The sequence below is a fragment of the Bubalus kerabau genome, chromosome 11 (genome assembly GCF_029407905.1).
Source record: "Bubalus kerabau isolate K-KA32 ecotype Philippines breed swamp buffalo chromosome 11, PCC_UOA_SB_1v2, whole genome shotgun sequence".
Classification (NCBI taxonomy): Eukaryota; Metazoa; Chordata; class Mammalia; order Artiodactyla; family Bovidae; genus Bubalus; species Bubalus kerabau.
The window spans coordinates 58,427,636-58,445,640 of record NC_073634.1 but is presented as its reverse complement, the minus strand read 5'-3'; the positions used below and the strand labels follow the sequence as shown (position 1 = coordinate 58,445,640).

Genomic DNA, 18,005 nt, shown 5'->3' with positions numbered 1-18,005 from the left:
AAGGCTCAGTCATTTTGATGTTTTACCCAGGCTACGGAACCCTTCACTCCAGACCACAGGGCTTTGTACTTCTTCATGCATCAAGAAACAGAAAAACTCCTGAACTTCGTACTTGAGAAAAAGAAGGAAGGAAGGCAAGGCTATTTTATCAATGAAACCAAAAAACCTACCCGGTTATACCCCAAGACAAGACAAAGAACACAGTTTAAATACACAGAGGTAAATAAGATGCTGCTGCTGCTGCTAAGTCGCTTCAGTCCTGTCCGACTCTGTGTGACCCCACAGACGGCAGCCCACCAGGCTCCCCCGTCCCTGGGATTCTTGAGGCAAGAACACTGGAGTGGGTTGCCATTTCCTTCTCCAATGCATGAAAGTGAAAAGTGAAAGTGAAGTTGCTCAGTCGTATCCGACTCTTCCGACCCCATGGACCGCAGCCTACCAGACTCCTCCTTCCATGGGATTTTCTAGGCAAGAGTACTGAAGTGGGGTGCCGTCTGCAAAAAAAAAAAGGGGGGGGGGAGGTTAAGACATGTACATTGTTGCCAATTCCAGGAAAAGTCTCAGAATATTTAAAGGAGAAATATTCCCTTCCTTAAACATTCGTTGTCATTTAAGTTTTCTGATTTGCATTGCTTTAATTACTCCAGACCAGAATGACATATTCCTTTAGAAGAATGACTTTGACTAATGTAACCTTCCTTTGTGAGACTTTTTTTCCGACATCTTTAAAAAATGAAAGTGAATGGTTGCAGAAGGGCATGTTGACATTCTTTCTTCTGCTTGTTTGATTTGAAATAGTTATGTTGGACAGTAGGTGTTGAAGGTCTGGTGTTTATGAGGTAGAACAGCACAATTTATTATTTTTCATTAGTTGCTACCTTGATCTATGTAGGTAGTAAAAACCCAGGGCACGTTTATCTCACAGGGTTGTCACAAACGACAAAGAAACACAGAACTTACTCATACCACTAGCATTGGCTTTTTCCATGTTTATAAGATTAGAGCTAGGAAAACAATTGATTAAATCATCATGTTGTTGTTGTTGTTGTCTTTTCTGGCATTTTGAAAATTCTGTATGCATTTGAGATGACTAAGTACTTCTCTAAAGAGTTTAATTAAGAGTGAAAGCCTGGAAGATCTAAAGATAATAAATAAGATTTTTCTCCCAGTCTTTAGCAAGTAATTTCTTGGCTAGTAAAGGAAAAAAAAACCCTTCACTTTCCTCAGTTCAGTTCATTTCAGTCGCTCAGTCGTGTCCGACTCTTTGCAACCCCATGAATTGCAGCACGCCAGGCCTTGTCTTTCCTCAGCTGTGCATTAAAAATCTTGGGAACATAATCTGTGGGTATAAAACCACTCCATTAGGGTTACGTGTGTGCTGGAGCTTTTCTACTGACATAATTGTAATTAAATATATTACTTTTATGTTCTTGATCTTACCACCTACACCAGTGATGCTCAGTTGCTGCTTTGAATGCCATTAGATGGTTGTTAATTCATAGCTCAGGAAAGACTAAGAAATATTTGTTTACCTTCTTGGTAGAAGAAGTATGTTATAACACCTGCTGTGCGGTTGGAGATAGATAACTAAAAGTAGATTAAAGTAGCTTTGTGGGCTTCCCAGGTGGTTTAGGACAAAGAATCCACTTGCCAATGCGAGAGCCTCAGATTCAATCCCTGGGTTGGGAAGATCCCCTGGAGAAGAAAATGGCAAAGCACTCCAATATTCTTGCCTGGGAAATCCCATGGACAAAGGCCTGGTGCAGTACATTCCATGGCATTGCAGAAGAGCCAGACACCACCTAGCGACTGAACAACAAAGTAGCAGATGCTGAAGCTGAAGTTCCAATACTTTGGCCACTTGATGCAATGAGGCGACTCATTAGAAAAGACCCTGATGCTGGAAAGATTGAAGGCAGGAGGAGAAGAAGGGGATGACGGAGGATGAGATGGTTGGGTGGCATCACCATCTCAGTGAACATGAGTTTGAGCAAACTCTGGGAGATGGTGATGGAAGGGAAGCCCAGATCTCTCTGACCATTCTTTATCATGTCATTTGTGGACTTTTTTTTCTGTGATATATTGAGGGTTTCCCAGTCTGTCTGGGATTCACTGATCTTCTCATTCTGTTCCATCTCCTTGGGATAGGACATCCATTCTCATGGCTGCCACTCCAACCTTTATTCTAATGTTACTCCACTTTATAGCTGGCCCATTTTTCATATATCAGTACTTATAATCAACTTTCCACCAGACTTTTCTACTTAAATAAATCATAGACACTGTAGACCTGCTCTTCTTTATCTGTTACCTATCACAGTTGTTCAAAATCAGCAAATGTTTTCTTAAAGAGTCAACAGGAAATATCCCAAACTTTACAACCCATACAGTTTCTGTCCTAACTTTTAAACTGTTCCACTGCAGTGTGAAAATAGCCATAGACAGTATGTAAATGAATGGGCCTGACTGTTCTAATAAAACTTTACTTACAAAATAGGATGCTGACACCCAGGATAGAACTGGTTGATATGTGCATTTTGATGTTACTCATGCCAGAAATTTAGGTTTTATCCTTGACTCCTTCTACATTCTTATAGCCAATATATCTCCAAATTTTGCAGATTCACATTCTCAATGTGTCCCAATACAATGTCCTTAATCTTTTTTATACAAACAAAATCTTGTACTCAGCCCATCTTTCTTCTGGGTTCTGAAGGCTTGATAATTGCTCCCTGCCTTCTCCTGCCAAAGCTGCCTTCCCTGACTGCTGGGGAAAACTTTCTAAAGCCAAACAGGATTATGTCACTCTTCATGTTTCAAACTCTTGATGACTCTCCAGTGTCTGAAGGGGCATTTACAGAGTGAAAGCATCCTAATACAGCAGAGAAGGCTCCTCAGATCTGGCTGTTGCTCTCTTCACCAACTTTGCCTCCTTTTTTGTCCTTTCGGGTCCTTGGAGACAGACAAATCCCAAGACAGATGGGATTAGACGTGTAATAAAGGAATTGTCTGTGGAGGATTAGGTGGGAGAGAACCAGCGGAAATAGGCCAAGAGAGCTTTTTAACTGCTATGCAGGTCAACTGCCTGTGAAATTAGCAGGAAAGAGAGGACAGTGTAGGAAGAGCCTTGGCACAGTTTTGAGCGGGTCTCACCCGGGCCAGTAAGGAGGCTAGAGCGAGAGCAGAGGTTGCCTGCCCAAGAAGTCCCCACTAGACAGGAAATGGCTCTGGGATTGACAGGGGCTGCTGGGGTCAAATGTGACTCCTTGTGAAACTGGTGGATCTATAGTTGCAGCAGGTGGATATGGTCAGTTAACTATGTTTACGCAAAAGTTTCTCTTAAATGAGAGTTGCTTAGGGCCCCTTCATGGCACACCACATCTGTGATTTCAGACTTAACACTTCAGCTTCAGTAAATTGCTTCTGATACACTTGGTATACTGTGATACACTTTGTATATTGTGCATTTGTTCCCACTTCCTATTCTGTCTCCATTGCCTCTAATTTTGCTTGGTCAACTGCTTGTCACTCTTTATGTCTCAACTAAGGAATAATCTCCAGGAAGATCTCTGTGTCTACCTCCAACCTCTGAACTGTGCAGATTCCCATCACTCAGTCATTCCTTAACATTATGAGTATATTTTTCAAATTACAGTTGGTTCAACATGTTTTTGTTTTTTAATGTTTGACTAGACAGTGAACCTCTTGAAATAAAGGATTCTTTGATCTGGGCTAAAGTAACTGGCACCTGTTTCTTGAATTAATAGCTATACTTTCAACTATCCATGGGAAGGGCAAGTTAACCCAAATGCCATAAAAGAAGATAGTATGATAGATGATACTTATACCATTATATTTGGATTCAGAGAACTTATTTATTTTTAAATAAGAAATATACTTTTATAATTATGATTTGTTAGACTCAATTTAACTTAATATGGGCAGTCTGAAACAGTGGAAGAAACACTAAACTTAAGATCTAAAGCCCTGTGCTCAAAGCCAGGTGTCTTTGTCTCCTAGCTGGATGTCCAGGGAGAAACATATCTGTCACCATCTTCCTCTTTAATAAGATGGAGGTGGTAACATCATGGGCACAGAATTGTGGACCTGTCAAACCATTTGAAATGCGTTCAGCTTCTTTGGTCTCTCTGCTGCACCCTATGGTGTCAGAGCTTGCAGCAAGTATAACTCAGCATCAGGGTGTATTCCTGAAATTTTAGATCATGTGAGTCCTTGTAAAGAGAATGGATGATAGGGGTGATTTAAAAACAGTGCTCTTGTAACAGTTTTATGTGGGTTGAGTACAGGTGAATATATTATTCTGGGAAGTAGTTTCAAAATATATGGTTCCCTGAATTATTTCAAGTTAAAACTTTTATACAGTTCAACATTGGGAAAAAAAATGGGAAATCAGTTATGTAAGATGAGAGAGACTATTACGGCACCAACTTGATGGTAGAAGAGGATCCTAGCCCCCTTTTCTTGGGAGTGAATTATTGTGGCTTCTGTCTTTGTGGTCATGTTTTCCAGTTACCACTCTATAAACTGTCAGAATGAAAACAGTGATTTTTAAAGTAAAGATGTTAATAAAAATAAGTAAAAATCACAAAGCACAAAATATTATGCAAGATATGCAGTTCAATTATTATAAAGGGTCTGAAAATAGACAAGATAAAAAGAAATTAAAGTAAGCCTTATTTTAAAAAAAGAAGAAAAAGATAAAGTAAAAAACATGCAGTCCCACAATTTTAAAATGAACTAAAATGACAATATAAGATGAACTAAATATCAAAAGGATAAAAAGATTAAATGAGCTTTAGGAATGCAAACAAGGGACTTAGATACTTAAAATGTAAAATCTCAGTGGACTAAAAGAAATAAGCCTGTACACTTGGAAACAGCATAAAATCCTCTTGTGGAAGCACATGTTTGTCATAAAGGGAGAGCCGGGAATCCTTGGCCTTGCTTGTTCTCTGTTTGGTGCTTGCATGTTACCTGTGAAATGTTCCCTCAGTGACCAGGAGCTGGGTTTGATCCTGGGTGCTGCTGCTGCTGAGCGCCTTCTGGCCAGTAGAGGGCAGCCGCATAGAGAGCCGAAGACCCGCTGAGCTGATGCTAGAAAATAAGATGTATATACTGATGTGAAATGACCCCCAAGTGTGCTAGCAAAGAGAACTTGCCTAAGTGTTTCTTTTTAAAGTCATTCCCAAATAATTCAGAAGCAGCACTCCTACATTCATCTTAGACTTTCATTCTCTGAATTTCTTGCTCAGGATCCAGCTCTAGGAGTTTGTTTTTTCCTATCACTTTGGCAACAGTAGATGGTCTTATCCTTTAGTCCTTAAGCCACTGACTTCATCTGGTTCTTCTTTTTTTTATATTCTTTTCTGATTTCCTAAAGCCTGTTTGAGAGCTCTCCAGTTCTCTGAAAACAAACACATGCACACACACACACACCCCCCAACAACCCATGCCTTCTGCCCCCAGTTTATCCCCATACCCATTACCCACAACCCGAACCCACCTCTCATAGATAAGACACACACAGCCAACCCCTCCCCCCAACACGCATGCACACAGATGCACACACACATGTGTACTGCCCTTTAGGCCTTTTCTTTCCCCTCAGAGGCTTCTCCCCTCTAGCTTTTCATATCCATCATGGTGCTCCCCATCTCCACCATGGATATAGATAGAAATACTGTAAATTTATTGTTTCTTCTCCAGGGAGATTTTTTTTAAAGCCTTTCCCCTGTGATCTATAAGTAATGAATAATTCCATTAGAAATATGATGAATAGTGTAACTTTTATGCAGAGTTTTTCAAGCTCAATGTTTCAGTGCATTTACTTTCATGACAGCCCTGGGCCATGGAGGTTTGGAGCTCATTCCGCTGCCGCTGTAAATTTTCTCTTGCTACGATCCCCAAACTGTGTTCCTTAGGTTCTCATAGATAATGTATGTATTTAAAAAGGGCACCCCCTCTAGGCTCAAATAGGTTTGAGGAATGCTGCAGTCAACTGACTTCTTTAATGCAGAATTCCCCAAAGCATTTCATGTGTTAATGTATCTTGGGCCACTCAGTATTTCCAAAAAATATATGGCCAGTAAAACGTAATTTTTCATCACAACATTATATCTCTAGGCTCAGATTCCATGGAAAATACTTTAAGAAGTAATAGTATAACGACAATAGTACATTTTCCTTGTTCTGCAGAGAAACCTTTACAGTTGCCTTTATTGAGTTCAAATTTACCTCAGTATATTTCTATCAAGTTGGCATTTCTTTATATTTTTTAGTCCAAAAATTTAGTAAAAATCTATCCTCAAGCCAATACATAACTCTGAAGAGTCTCCTGAAACCTCAAAGCAGAACAAATACTTTTCACTGTATTATGTTAATAGGAATTTCTATAAAAGAGTACTTCAAAAATCAGTAATCCTTATAAAGGATAATAGCCTAATTATATTTTGATTAGTTATTTCTTTAATTAGAGTATCAGTACTTAATGCATGTTACATGGTAAAAAAAAATATATATATATATATATAAATGCATCATCTGAAAAGCAGTAGAAAGGGAGAGAGAACACATATGGATCCCATTGGGAAGAGTCCTTGCAGACACAGCTCTAGAACAGATGGCAAATGGGGCAGGACACCTCTAGCTGCAAAGCCGTCCACTGTACTGAGGCTTCCATGTGATTTTTTGACACTGTTTGAGAGGCTACTTGGGCACAAGGGACAGGATTTGAGTAACACTATTCTGAGTTAAGTAAAGATTGTCCTTTTTCTAAGACCTAAGAAAATGCAAATGTGAAGGTAGTCTTTATGCCAAAGCCTATCACAGAATAGCATATCTCCTGTTCATCCTCTAAACTGAAGAGAGAACTTTGACCAATGAGTAAATTCCTAGGAAATCCACGATTCCAGTGGACCTCAGACCTGGTCTGTGTTTAGTGAGTGCTTCCTTGTAAGTCACTACTTGCTTCATTCATTCCTCAGGATGTCATGCTTTTGTGCTCAAAGGATGTCCCTGTTATGGAGTTTTGCATTTTAACAGGAATCAGAGAATCAGAGCCATGGATCTTTTCAGCATGTGCATGTGTACGTGCTTAGTTGCTCAGTCATATCCAACTCTTTGGGACACCATGGACTGTAGCCTGCAAGACTTCTCTATCCGTGGAATTTTCCAGGCAAGAATACTGGTGTGGGTTTCCATTCCCTACTCCAGGGGGTCTTCCTGATCCAGGAATCGAACCCAGGTGTCCTGCATCGCAGGCAGACTCATTACTGGCTGAGCCACCAGGGAAGTGCCCCCCTCCTCAAATACCTTAGGATGCTTTGGAGAGTTAGGACAGGCTTTCCCAGAGTGCATACCTGAATCTATTTTGTAATAACTAAGTAGCTATTTTATATCCCTAATGGGAACAAATTCTACCCAAGGTTTTTTATTTTTTATTTTTTTATGATCTTCACCCTCTTTTTAGCACTAAGCAATCTAGTAGGCACATACTGTGTATAAGCAGGTGGCAGGTGGGCAATGATATAACTACCTACTCTCATTTGCTTTCTTTATTATATTTGTTGCTGCTGCTACTGCTAAGTCACTTCAGTCGTGTCCGACTCTGTGTGACCCCATAGACGGCAGCCACCAGGCTCCCCCATCCCTGGGATTTTCCAGGCAAGAACACTGGAGTGGGTTGCCATTTCCTTCTCCAATGCAGGAAAGTGAAAAGTGAAAGGGAAGTTGCTCAGTCATGTCCGACTCTTCGCGACCCCATGGACTTCAGCCCAACAGGCTCCTCCATCCATGGGATTTTCCAGGCAAGAGTACTGGAGTGGGGTGCCATTGCCTTCTCCAATTATATTTGTAGATATGATAAATTGTGTTTTCTTAGATATATGTATATATGACATCAAAGGATGGCAAGGCAGTCCTGCCAAAGGATCCTAGAGTTGGAAGACCATTTACTCCATCACCACCATGGTGGTCCTTGGATGTCTGAGTGTGCACCACCACTGAAGATGAGGAAACCATTTCCTGCAGCAGCTCATTTCACTTGGATTAATGTTGCTAGAATGTCTTCCTTGTTCAGAGCAGAAAAGGGGTTCCCAGTAGAAACCAACCATTGGACAAAGTCAGTATTGTCTCTTTTGTTTCCTGCAGTTGGTCACACACACTTCATCAGTGTTTCTGCTCCCTTGACTTGCTAGAATTATTGTTCTTCAGATTCTGTTCTTTCTATCTGACTGTAGTTTCAGTCTTCTTTTTGATTCTTGTCTTTCTGTAAACCTTTGTAAGTTGAGATTAATTGAGCCTTCTTAGGTCTGCTCTTATTCTGTTTACTTTGCTAGTACCATTCACTACCTTGCATTCGCATAGACCTGATGATTCTCAGATCTTCACACAGGCTGATATATCTGTTGAATTCTGGATGCATATTTCTGTGCATCTCAATCACACACAGATACATGCACACACATTATGATTCCTTTTCTAGAAATCTAGTTTTTATACAACACATTGGTTCCTCAATTCAGTTCAGTTGTTCAGTCATGTCCAACTCTTTGTGACCCCGTCGACTGTAGCACACCAGGCTTCCCTGTCCATCACTTACTCCGGAAGCTTGCTCAAACACATGTCCATTGAGTCAGTGATGCCATCCAACCATCTCATCCTCTGAGGCCCCCTTCTCCTCCTGCCTTCAATCTTTCCCAACATCAGGGTCTTTTCCAATGAGTCAGTCCTTCGCATTAGGTAGCTAAGTATTCGTTCCTAGTGGGAGGTATTGTAACTTGTAATGTATGTACCTGTTGGATGCTATTTACTCAGGTTTCAAGCAGCATCCTGCCATGGGACCCTTGGCTTCTAATGAGGGGACACAGTTGGTACACAAGTCACCACTAACGCATCCTTAAGTTGTCCACTAGATAGTGTGTTCTAGTCTAGGGCTTATCCGGCAAAATGAATACAATTTTGTAAAGTTTAAAAAGAAAATAAAATTTTAAGAAATAAATAAATAAAATCTTCTCATAGTCTCCCAAAGTGCTACACTGAAATGTGTTTTCCTAGATGCCTACAAATTAAAAAAAAAAAAAGTCACGTGTCACAGTCTCTTTGGAAAACCCTTCCATTGATACAGACTTTTCTCAAGAACACATTCTAAAACAAAACGTGACATTTTCTCCCTGAAGATTAGATTCAGGACAAAATATCTTACAGAAAGTTGAGACTATGTCAAGGCCACTTGACCCTTTATTTAAGTAGTTGGTTTATTCTCCAGGGAGAATCTAGTCCTTGTCTCAGAAATTTCTCTTTTTGAGATCAGGGTTCAAAGGTAGCCGCTTCTTCTCTGCTGATTTCTTTCACATTCTGTTCCTTTCAGAACAAGATCATCCTGGACCCCATGACATTCAGCGAGGCCCGGTTCCGCCCATCCCTGGAGGAGCGCCTGGAGAGCATCATTAGCGGCGCAGCGCTCATGGCTGACTCTTCGTGCACCCGCGATGACCGGCGCGAGCGGATCGTGGCCGAGTGCAACGCGGTGCGCCAAGCGCTCCAGGACCTGCTTAGCGAGTACATGAACAACGTAAGTCCCAGGCTCTCGGGCCCGCGCCAACCGCTGTGGAAGATTCTGGTGCGCGATCAGGTGGCTCCAGGACAGGAGATGCCCTGAGAGAGTCAGTCAGGTGAAATCCAAGAGCCGCTTTGGGAGAGCTCTGTCTTGATTTCTCAGAATGCGTTGGCAGAAGGAACGAGATTGGTGGAAAAGGTTTCAGAGGAATACTTTGGCTATTTACTTGAGTGATTTCTGGGTCGTTTTAGTGGTTTGCCTTTGATTGAGGAAAGTTTTCTGTTGGTAAAAGTAGATGGTGGTTGGAAATAACTGAGGGTATTCTGAAGTCCTTTGCACAGAGTAATGTCAAAATCACAGGCAGCAATGGATGGCTAATCTTCACCCCTAAGAGGCATTAGAAAATACAGGTTCTCAATGTTTGGACTGAGTTGGTTAAGGTGGAAACTTCTAACTGTAATAGAATTTGGGGGAACTTTATTGATTCACTGTGCATTTAGAAATTGTTATGAGAATGAGTCTTCAAGTTTTCAAGTGGATATTAGTAAAACCTAGTCATATGGCAGCAGCGACAACAGCTGTTCTCTCCTACAGGTATAAAATGAGGTAGTTCCTGTAGACTGGTAAATAGACGAAGGAGATGAAATCATATTCTTTGTTTTGAAAAGCACTGAATTATGTATTCAGCAGAGGTGATGTTGATGCCCAGGTCTCGTAACTGTGAATGATCTGCATTCCTCATGTTCTGGACTACTGAGTTGGGAAGAATTCAGCATAAAGTGGGAAAATGTAGTGAGGCCTTGCCATTACATATTGAAGGAATGGCCTGTGTAGTTGTCAGGTAGAGAATGGGGAGTCTGAAACTCTGCTCCCATCTTTTGAAACTCACCCTGGGTCCTGTTTAAACAACCCCAGGCAAGACTGAGACAGAGCAGCCAACCCGTGTCCTTCCCTCCTTACCACTCCCATCCCTAACCAACCTGTAGGCCCCTGGGTCAAGCCAGGAGTCAGTGATGACAGGCACAGAGCTACTTCTGCCAGACCGTCTGGAGAACTTTGATCTGAAAAACAAAAAGTGCCGAATGCCCTATGAAAACCCAAATCTGTTTCCTTTCCATACACCTTCAGATTCTTAGATATTGAAGACTTGCCCATTTTCAGCACACAAAGAATAAGATGTGGATGACTCACGTGGTACCCAGCTGCTTATGAGGACTCCTGTCTTGGATCAGGATGGCCAACACTTTTGGGATTTTGGGCTACAGGTGCTATGCAGAATAAAGCTAGAAATGCTGATCAGTGTCTCCCATCCTGTGAGAATCTTGAATAACAAAAAAAGAGGGCTTGTAAAATCTGGGATTCTATTTGTTTGTTTTTAACAGAATGGCAACAGGCTAATGATTTATATGTGGAATTTGATTTTATATGAAGGCATTCTGGTATTTCTAGCAATGGAGAATTACTGCCAGAGACAGAAGTAGAAACTGCAGAGATCAGGAGTGATGGTTAAGATCTCAATATAAATATATCAGAACAAGAAGTATGTTTCTGTGCTCTTTTAATCACAGAATGTGATTAAAGAAGAATTGATCGAGATGTGACATGTAATTTTCAGTTTGTTGTCTAGAATCCTGTCAAGTACAAGTTTTTTTTTTTTTTTTTTTTTTAGTATAAACTCACATAGTTCAGCAGAGTTGATGGATTTTTTTGTGTTTTATTGACTCCAGGTGCTTGTTTTTCTGTTCACAACCTTGTGATGAAGGAATGTTTTGTATTTTTATTGAAAATTTGATTTCTACTTTGATATAGTTATAGATAATACATAGGTGGGTATAGTGCTTAAATTTTAAACTGTGCAAATTCTATTCACTTTGAACCACCAGGATCAAAGCCTGAAATAAAACACCTACTATTGACTTTTATATAAAGTGCATAAAATTTACTTTGCCTTCACACTTCTTTGGTTATTTCAAAGTAAAATTGGATACATCTAAACCAGCTTCATAATCCATGTCTAGTGCACTAATTTCTACTGCCACAATTTCAATTTATATTTCTTTTTATATAGCATATATTAATATAAAACCACTATACATCTATATGCCTTGGCTAAAAAGTCTGCTGTAGTTAATGGCAACCAAAAAATTAGTCAGTTGTGACTATGCTGTTATATTTCTTTTGCAATTTTGTTAGCTTTGGAAATGAAGGTATTATCATATTATCACTGCAGATTTTGATCTTAACATACTAGGCAATATCATTAGGATGAAGAAATAATTATGTTGAGAAGAAGAGATTTTAAAACTGGCATAACTGACACTTCTGATAAAATTCAACATATTCAGGGTGGTATGGCTATAGACAGAACTGACACTTCTGGATTTTAAAAATCTCCTGATCAGTTCTTGATGAAAATTTAACTCATCAAGGTGAATGTGTTCTAAAATAGTACACATACATGCCAAGTGGTATGAAATGGAGGGAGCTGAACACTGAAGCTGTACACTAAATGATTAGGAGAAAGTCATTGGCATGGGGCATGAGCCATACTTAGCTATGTGGATACACTGAGTGCAAAAGGGTATCGGTTGTTTGTTAAATGTTTCCTAAAGGTATATTCAAGTTAATGAATGTGTGTGATTTGAAGATATAACAAAATCATGCATGTAAAAGAAACAGTGTTTTGAAAAAGAAAAAAAAAGACTGAAAGTACATATGCATGTGGCAAAGTTTATGATAACAGAGTGTGACAATGTTAGAAAAGTCTGCTGCTGGTAAGTCGCTTCAGTCGTGTCCGACTCTGTGTGACCCCATAGACGGAAGCCCACCAGGCTCCCCTGTCGCTGGGATTCTCCAGGCAAGAGCACTGGTTTTAAGAATGGTTTTGGAATGGTTTTAAGAAAGCCCTTGGTGGCCTTAATTATTTTTTAATTAAGTTTATGATGTAATCCCAAGAAGAGTCTTAAAAATACTGTCCCTTTAAATAGAACAACATTATTGTACATATGTGGAGACTAATGGGTAGAGAGAGACTCTTGTTCAAACGGATGTGTGACCTTTGGATTATTGCCATCAGTGTGGTTGTTGCAGTGTTACACTAAGTACTATAAATAGATTTAAAATATAATGAATATATAATTTTGCATCTGAAACTTATAATTTTATGCAGCTTTTTTTGGTGGCAGTAAAACTCCCTTTCATAAAAAAATCTAAGAAGTGGCCCCATGATAGGAAACAATTAAAGAGGGTATTTTATTGATAAGAATTTGGTGATGGATTTGAATTTAGAGTACTCTATTTATTTAATGAATATGTGCTGTGTGCCTGGTACTTTGTACCAGACACTATTCTAGGATTCTGGGGTTATAGAAGGGAAAAACATAGACACAATTCTCAGCTTTCATTGAGTTTACACTCTAGGTGGGGGAGACAGACCATCAATCAGTTGGTCATTTGAGCAAGAGTTATCTCAGATGGTGACTAGTGAAACATGGAAATAAAACCTAGGAAACAGCAGCATGGAGTGTAGTTGTAAGGATGACCTGGAAAAAGTTCACTAAGAAGATGACACATGGTTAAAGATATTCTAGAGATGAGGGAGCAGACTACACTTGAGTTGGTAGGAGCAGCAAGGTCTAATCCTCTTTGAACTTATGTGGGAAGGTGCCAAACTCTTTTTTTTGGCTTTTGTTTTTTTTAATTTTTGAATTGCCAAAATTTTAATTGTGGGAGATTCCATTAAAAGTCAGAACTTTCTGTTTCCCTTATACAATGAAACAGTCCAAAAATCTAGGACCCACGCTCTCACTTGGCACCAATGGGGTGGAGATGAAGAGAGCTTGTGCCTTTGATGGACAGGTGTGATCTGGTCACCTTCACTGGACTGGGCCCCAGGAGCACTTGAATCTATCTTCAGTAATAGATTTGCCTGGGTGGAAAGTATGACAGTGTCCAGCTGCACCCACAAAAAGTTGCTTCTGGTCCTGTTAGTGTTGGAGGGTCTCCCGTAGAGGCATGGGTCACCAGTGGTTCAATGTGGGAATGGGGACACTGGTAGCAGCGGTCCTGGGGGATGCCCCTTCATGTCAGGCTCTTGAGAAACCTTCCTGGGGAGGCTCATGTGGCTGTTCTAAGTCAGTGAGGGGCAGCAGGAGATGGAGTCTTCCAGAGGACAAGGTGTCAGACTCTGAAGCACCTTGCAAACCATTATTCAGAATTTGGCTTTTATTTGAATGAAATGGGAGGCCTTTGGAGCATATTGGGCAGAAAATGCCTTGAATTAGATGTTGAGGACAGGCCATAGGAGTTCAAAGGGTAACAAAGCAGGAGGACAGATGAGGAGCACTTGAGTCATTCAGGATGGTGGCTTGTGCCAAGAGGTAGCGAAGTGCTCAGATTCTTACTATTTATGGCCTTAGAATGGACCTCAGGCAGTGTGAATGACTGCTGCACTTGTATAGCCGCCCTAATATGATCTCTTCAGTTTTGATATCTTGTCTTGTTTTAGTTACAGAGAAAATCCTGATTTCCTCAGATATAGCAAACTTTGTAAACAGCTCACTTTGTAATGTCTGGACACTCTGCTAGGACCGATTCAAGTTGAAAAAGGAGTTCAATAGAAACATTTCATTTCCAAGTTGTATCACCAAACTATCCAAATATGATTCACATTGTTATAAATGTAAAATATATAATGCTTATTTTAAATGCTAAAAAATGAATGCAGAACTGTATGGAGATGTGGTAATCCAGTACTTCTATGTATACTGTTCAGCTTTGGTGAGGAAAGGTGGTAAGTCGATATGTCTGGACCTTGTGCCTTGTGATGCTGAACTGCTTGCTTCAATTACACAGACAAAAACACTGTGGGTTGCTTTAGATTATTCATTGAAAATTAATCCACAGCTACAATTTTCTTAAACAATTGCACAATTAAAGTTTTTTTGCATAATGATAGCAGAGACTCAGGTGGCATAAAGGAATGACTTTGTGGTATGATCAGTATTAAAGTGTGGCAGGTAATTTTTTATTTTATTTTTATGAATAATTAAAGTTCTATATTTTTACAAAATATTTGAGTTAACTTTTTTCAAACTTCTTGAACCACCTAAGTGAATCCCTGGGGACAGTGTGTAAACCACTAACGTAATACACATATTAAAAGTGCATGTGGCCATATATACTTACTTTAAGTGCCTTATAGTAAAGTCATTGTCATAGCTTTTGCTATAGAATGTCATGTAATGTAAAGGGAGTTCCAGATGGAACGTATTTGTAAAGGGTTGAGGTCTGACATGAGACCTCAAAATTGTCATTTCCAACCAGCTTCCAACCATACCCCACCAAGGCCTCAGCATACAGAAGAACATGAGGAACATGTTGAGTGATATCCAGGGCCTGGGGAGCTCTGAAAAGAGTGGGCTTTACACTGCTTTTTAATAGTGCAAAAGAAATATATGTTCATTGGGAAAAAAAAAAAGATGGAAGACAAAAATGTATTCACAATCTCACCCACTAAAGATAATCATCATTGATAATTTTGTACATGTCTTTCCAATGTTTCTAAACTTATATGAGTGATATATTTATACATTCAGAGACATACATATGTTTTGCCTGGAGTTTTAAAGGTGGACTTTTTGTAAATGGTGATTTGTAATCTATTTTCTTTACCTAATATATTATGACTACATTACCATAACAATAAACATTCTCAAACCTTATGTTGACTGACTGCATAGCATTTTATTATATAAATATGCAATAATTCATTTAGAAGCAATTCATTTTGAGAGTGTTTTTACAGAAGAATGCTGGAAAAGATAAGTAGGCAAGGCTTCTGGGGCTGCCAGTAGAGACGAGTGATTGAGATCCCAAGTGTGACTGAGAAACAGAGTAAGAAGACGTGGAGAACATGGCTTCTCGGTTCTTGTACTTAAGGGGTTCCCTGAAAATTTTGTGCAATTAACATTTTATAGCTAAAATTTAAATGCCTCTGAGTTTTAACATTGTCTAGGAGTGTTTTTCTGTGCTTGATTTTCTCTATAGATTTGATTTTCATTTATCAGAATTTCTGTAAGTTGGCAATGTATAGGACAGCTATTGGGCAAGTTCAATAGTTAGATTTGACCCAGATCCAGAGAAGGCACTAAAAGCTTCTGAAAGAAAAATCATAGAAAGATAATTTTGTCATAAAAATTGTTATAATGTTGGATTTCTCCTGAATAGGAATCTAGGAGAAAGATGGAATAGTTGTTATTACATAAGAATAAGAGTAATTGCTGATTAAACATAAAATTTGTTTCCAGTATTATCTAGGCCCTCTCATTTCTCTCCCTTACGTAATCATGTAAGAGAGAGGATGAAATTCATGAAAGTCAATTTGGCTGATTCTGAATTTTTCTATTAAAAGGTTTGGCTTAAAAATAAAGTAGAAAGTAATGTTTAAAAAGTGTTTGTGGGTCATATATGACCTAAAGTTGTTCATTTGCCCCATAATGGCCCTCCATTTTAAGGGGAAATTAAGAATTATCTTAATAAGACTGATATCTTCATTCGAGGGAAAGAGTCCTGATATCCCAAATTTGGTGTCTTCAGTGAGAAGGTTTTTCTTGCTGTTCCCTTATTTGAAACTTTTCTTTTTCCCCTCTTTCTTCTTCCTGGGCTTCTCTTGTGGCTCAGCTGGTAAAGAACACACCTGCAATGTGGAAGACCTGGGTTTGATCCCTGGGTTGGGAAGATCCCCTGGAGAAGGGACCGGCTACCCACTCCAGTATTCTGGCCTGGAGAATTCAGGCCAGAAAGAGTCGGACGTGACTGAGCGACTGTCACATTCACTTTCTTTTCTTCTTTCTGCCTTCAAATATGTTCAGTGCTCACATCTTTACTAATTTTGAGGCTGAAATTCATCTATGCTATTATGCTTTTCATGTCAAATCTGCTTCCATGAAGAGACAGCTTTAAAATTTCTTTTCAGTTGAAGGTTCTTGCTCAGACATTGAAAGAGTAAATGTAGTTTACCAGCCCTTTCTCTCAGACCTAAAACTATCCTTTGAACCTACTCTTCCAATGAAATATGCTTGGGATGGGGAGTCATCTGGATAGCTTATGAGGCTTCTGTCTTTGACTTATGGCATTTGCAATCCTATTTGCCTGTTTCCGAGCAGTTTTCAGTGTGACTCCTAGAGGTACACTGGGACTAGTACAGTGTCTTGCAGTTTTTTATTCTTTTTTTTGAGTCCTTCTTCATATATTTTATTGTATTCCTTTGCTGGAATGGGATCTCAGAAAGCCAAGGAAATATTATGGGGGTCATGCTGGCCGGCACTCACTCAGGCACAGGTGGTGGGAGCATATTCAACCTTGGTGGTAACATGTTCCTTAGAAGGAAATAATGCGGGTGAGAGTGTAAGAGATATTGTGCTGGATTCAGGCATCCCATAGAGCATAACAATGTTCCAAGAGGCCTCAGGAGGAGAGCCAGACTGGCAGGTTGCTGACTGACACTAGGGTGACCTGGGCACAGTCTCACTGTGACTGTGGGGCACAGTTGCAGGTAACATCCACGCTGTGGGGACATGGTGGATCTCCTTGGTTTTAAAGGACTCATGGTATGAGGCAGTTGTCATGGTGGGGAACTTAAACCCTTCGAAATGTACAGTATGCCATACATATTTGCTATTATGTGTCATTAGCTCATACATACAATTAAATGGCTCACAGGATCCTAGGACAGATGGGTCTAACTAGCTCTGTTTCACTTGAATCATTAAGGTCAATTCTCTGTGCAGTCTCACATACAATCTCCTTGGCCAGGAATAGTACTTCTTACAGGAAACATTCCTTTGTTCTCTACTGTGGGTAGTTTAGCAGAGTTTAAATAGGTAGCCTTGCCATCAAAATGAGGCCTCCAGTCTTAGTTCTGTAATGAGTTAAGTCTGAGCAGTGGAGGTCATATCAACTCCAGGAGCTTACTGGTGACTTCACTGTGGAGGAAGAGCAGTTCTGAGCAGTCGGGCTCGCTCTCTCTCCTCCAGCCCCTTCCCTTTCTTCCTTTTACACCTGTGTGCCTGGTAGTATAATTTCTTAAACGTCTTTTCAATGCATGGATAAACTCACAAGAATATAAAGGAGTTACTCAGAGGTAAGAATTGACAAGAATACAATAGTCTAGAGATAGGTTTGCAGATTCTTTAGGCCTAGACTTGAGTTCTCAATGGCACAAATTGTAAAGAACAGAAGGCAGAGTCTGTGACCCAGCTGGATGGCGAGGCAGATTAGGGACCTCAGTGTAAAGCCTGGGTTTTCAGATGGTGACACTTTGAGGGCAGGGGCTAAGAAAATAAAACTTTCATGTAGAGAGAAACAATAGAAATATATGCTGTCTTGGCTTTTTCAAAGAAGGAAAGAAGAACCCCTCCTCTGCCAC

At 39.9% G+C, this 18,005-nt stretch overlaps 1 protein-coding gene across 7 annotated transcripts in view; it reads left to right on the top strand.

The window, feature by feature from the left end:
- The window catches only part of LOC129623203 (catenin alpha-2), a 674,017-nt gene that overhangs the window by 495,358 nt on the left and 160,654 nt on the right, over positions 1-18,005 (top strand). For 6 of the 7 annotated variants that reach the window (XM_055540375.1, XM_055540376.1, XM_055540383.1 and 3 more), the window contains one exon: positions 9,389-9,592. In XM_055540375.1, the coding sequence (XP_055396350.1) occupies positions 9,389-9,592 (204 nt within the window). Of the gene's footprint in view, positions 1-9,388; positions 9,593-10,705; positions 15,299-18,005 lie in introns of those variants that run through there. The other variant, XM_055540380.1, reaches the window with a different exon arrangement.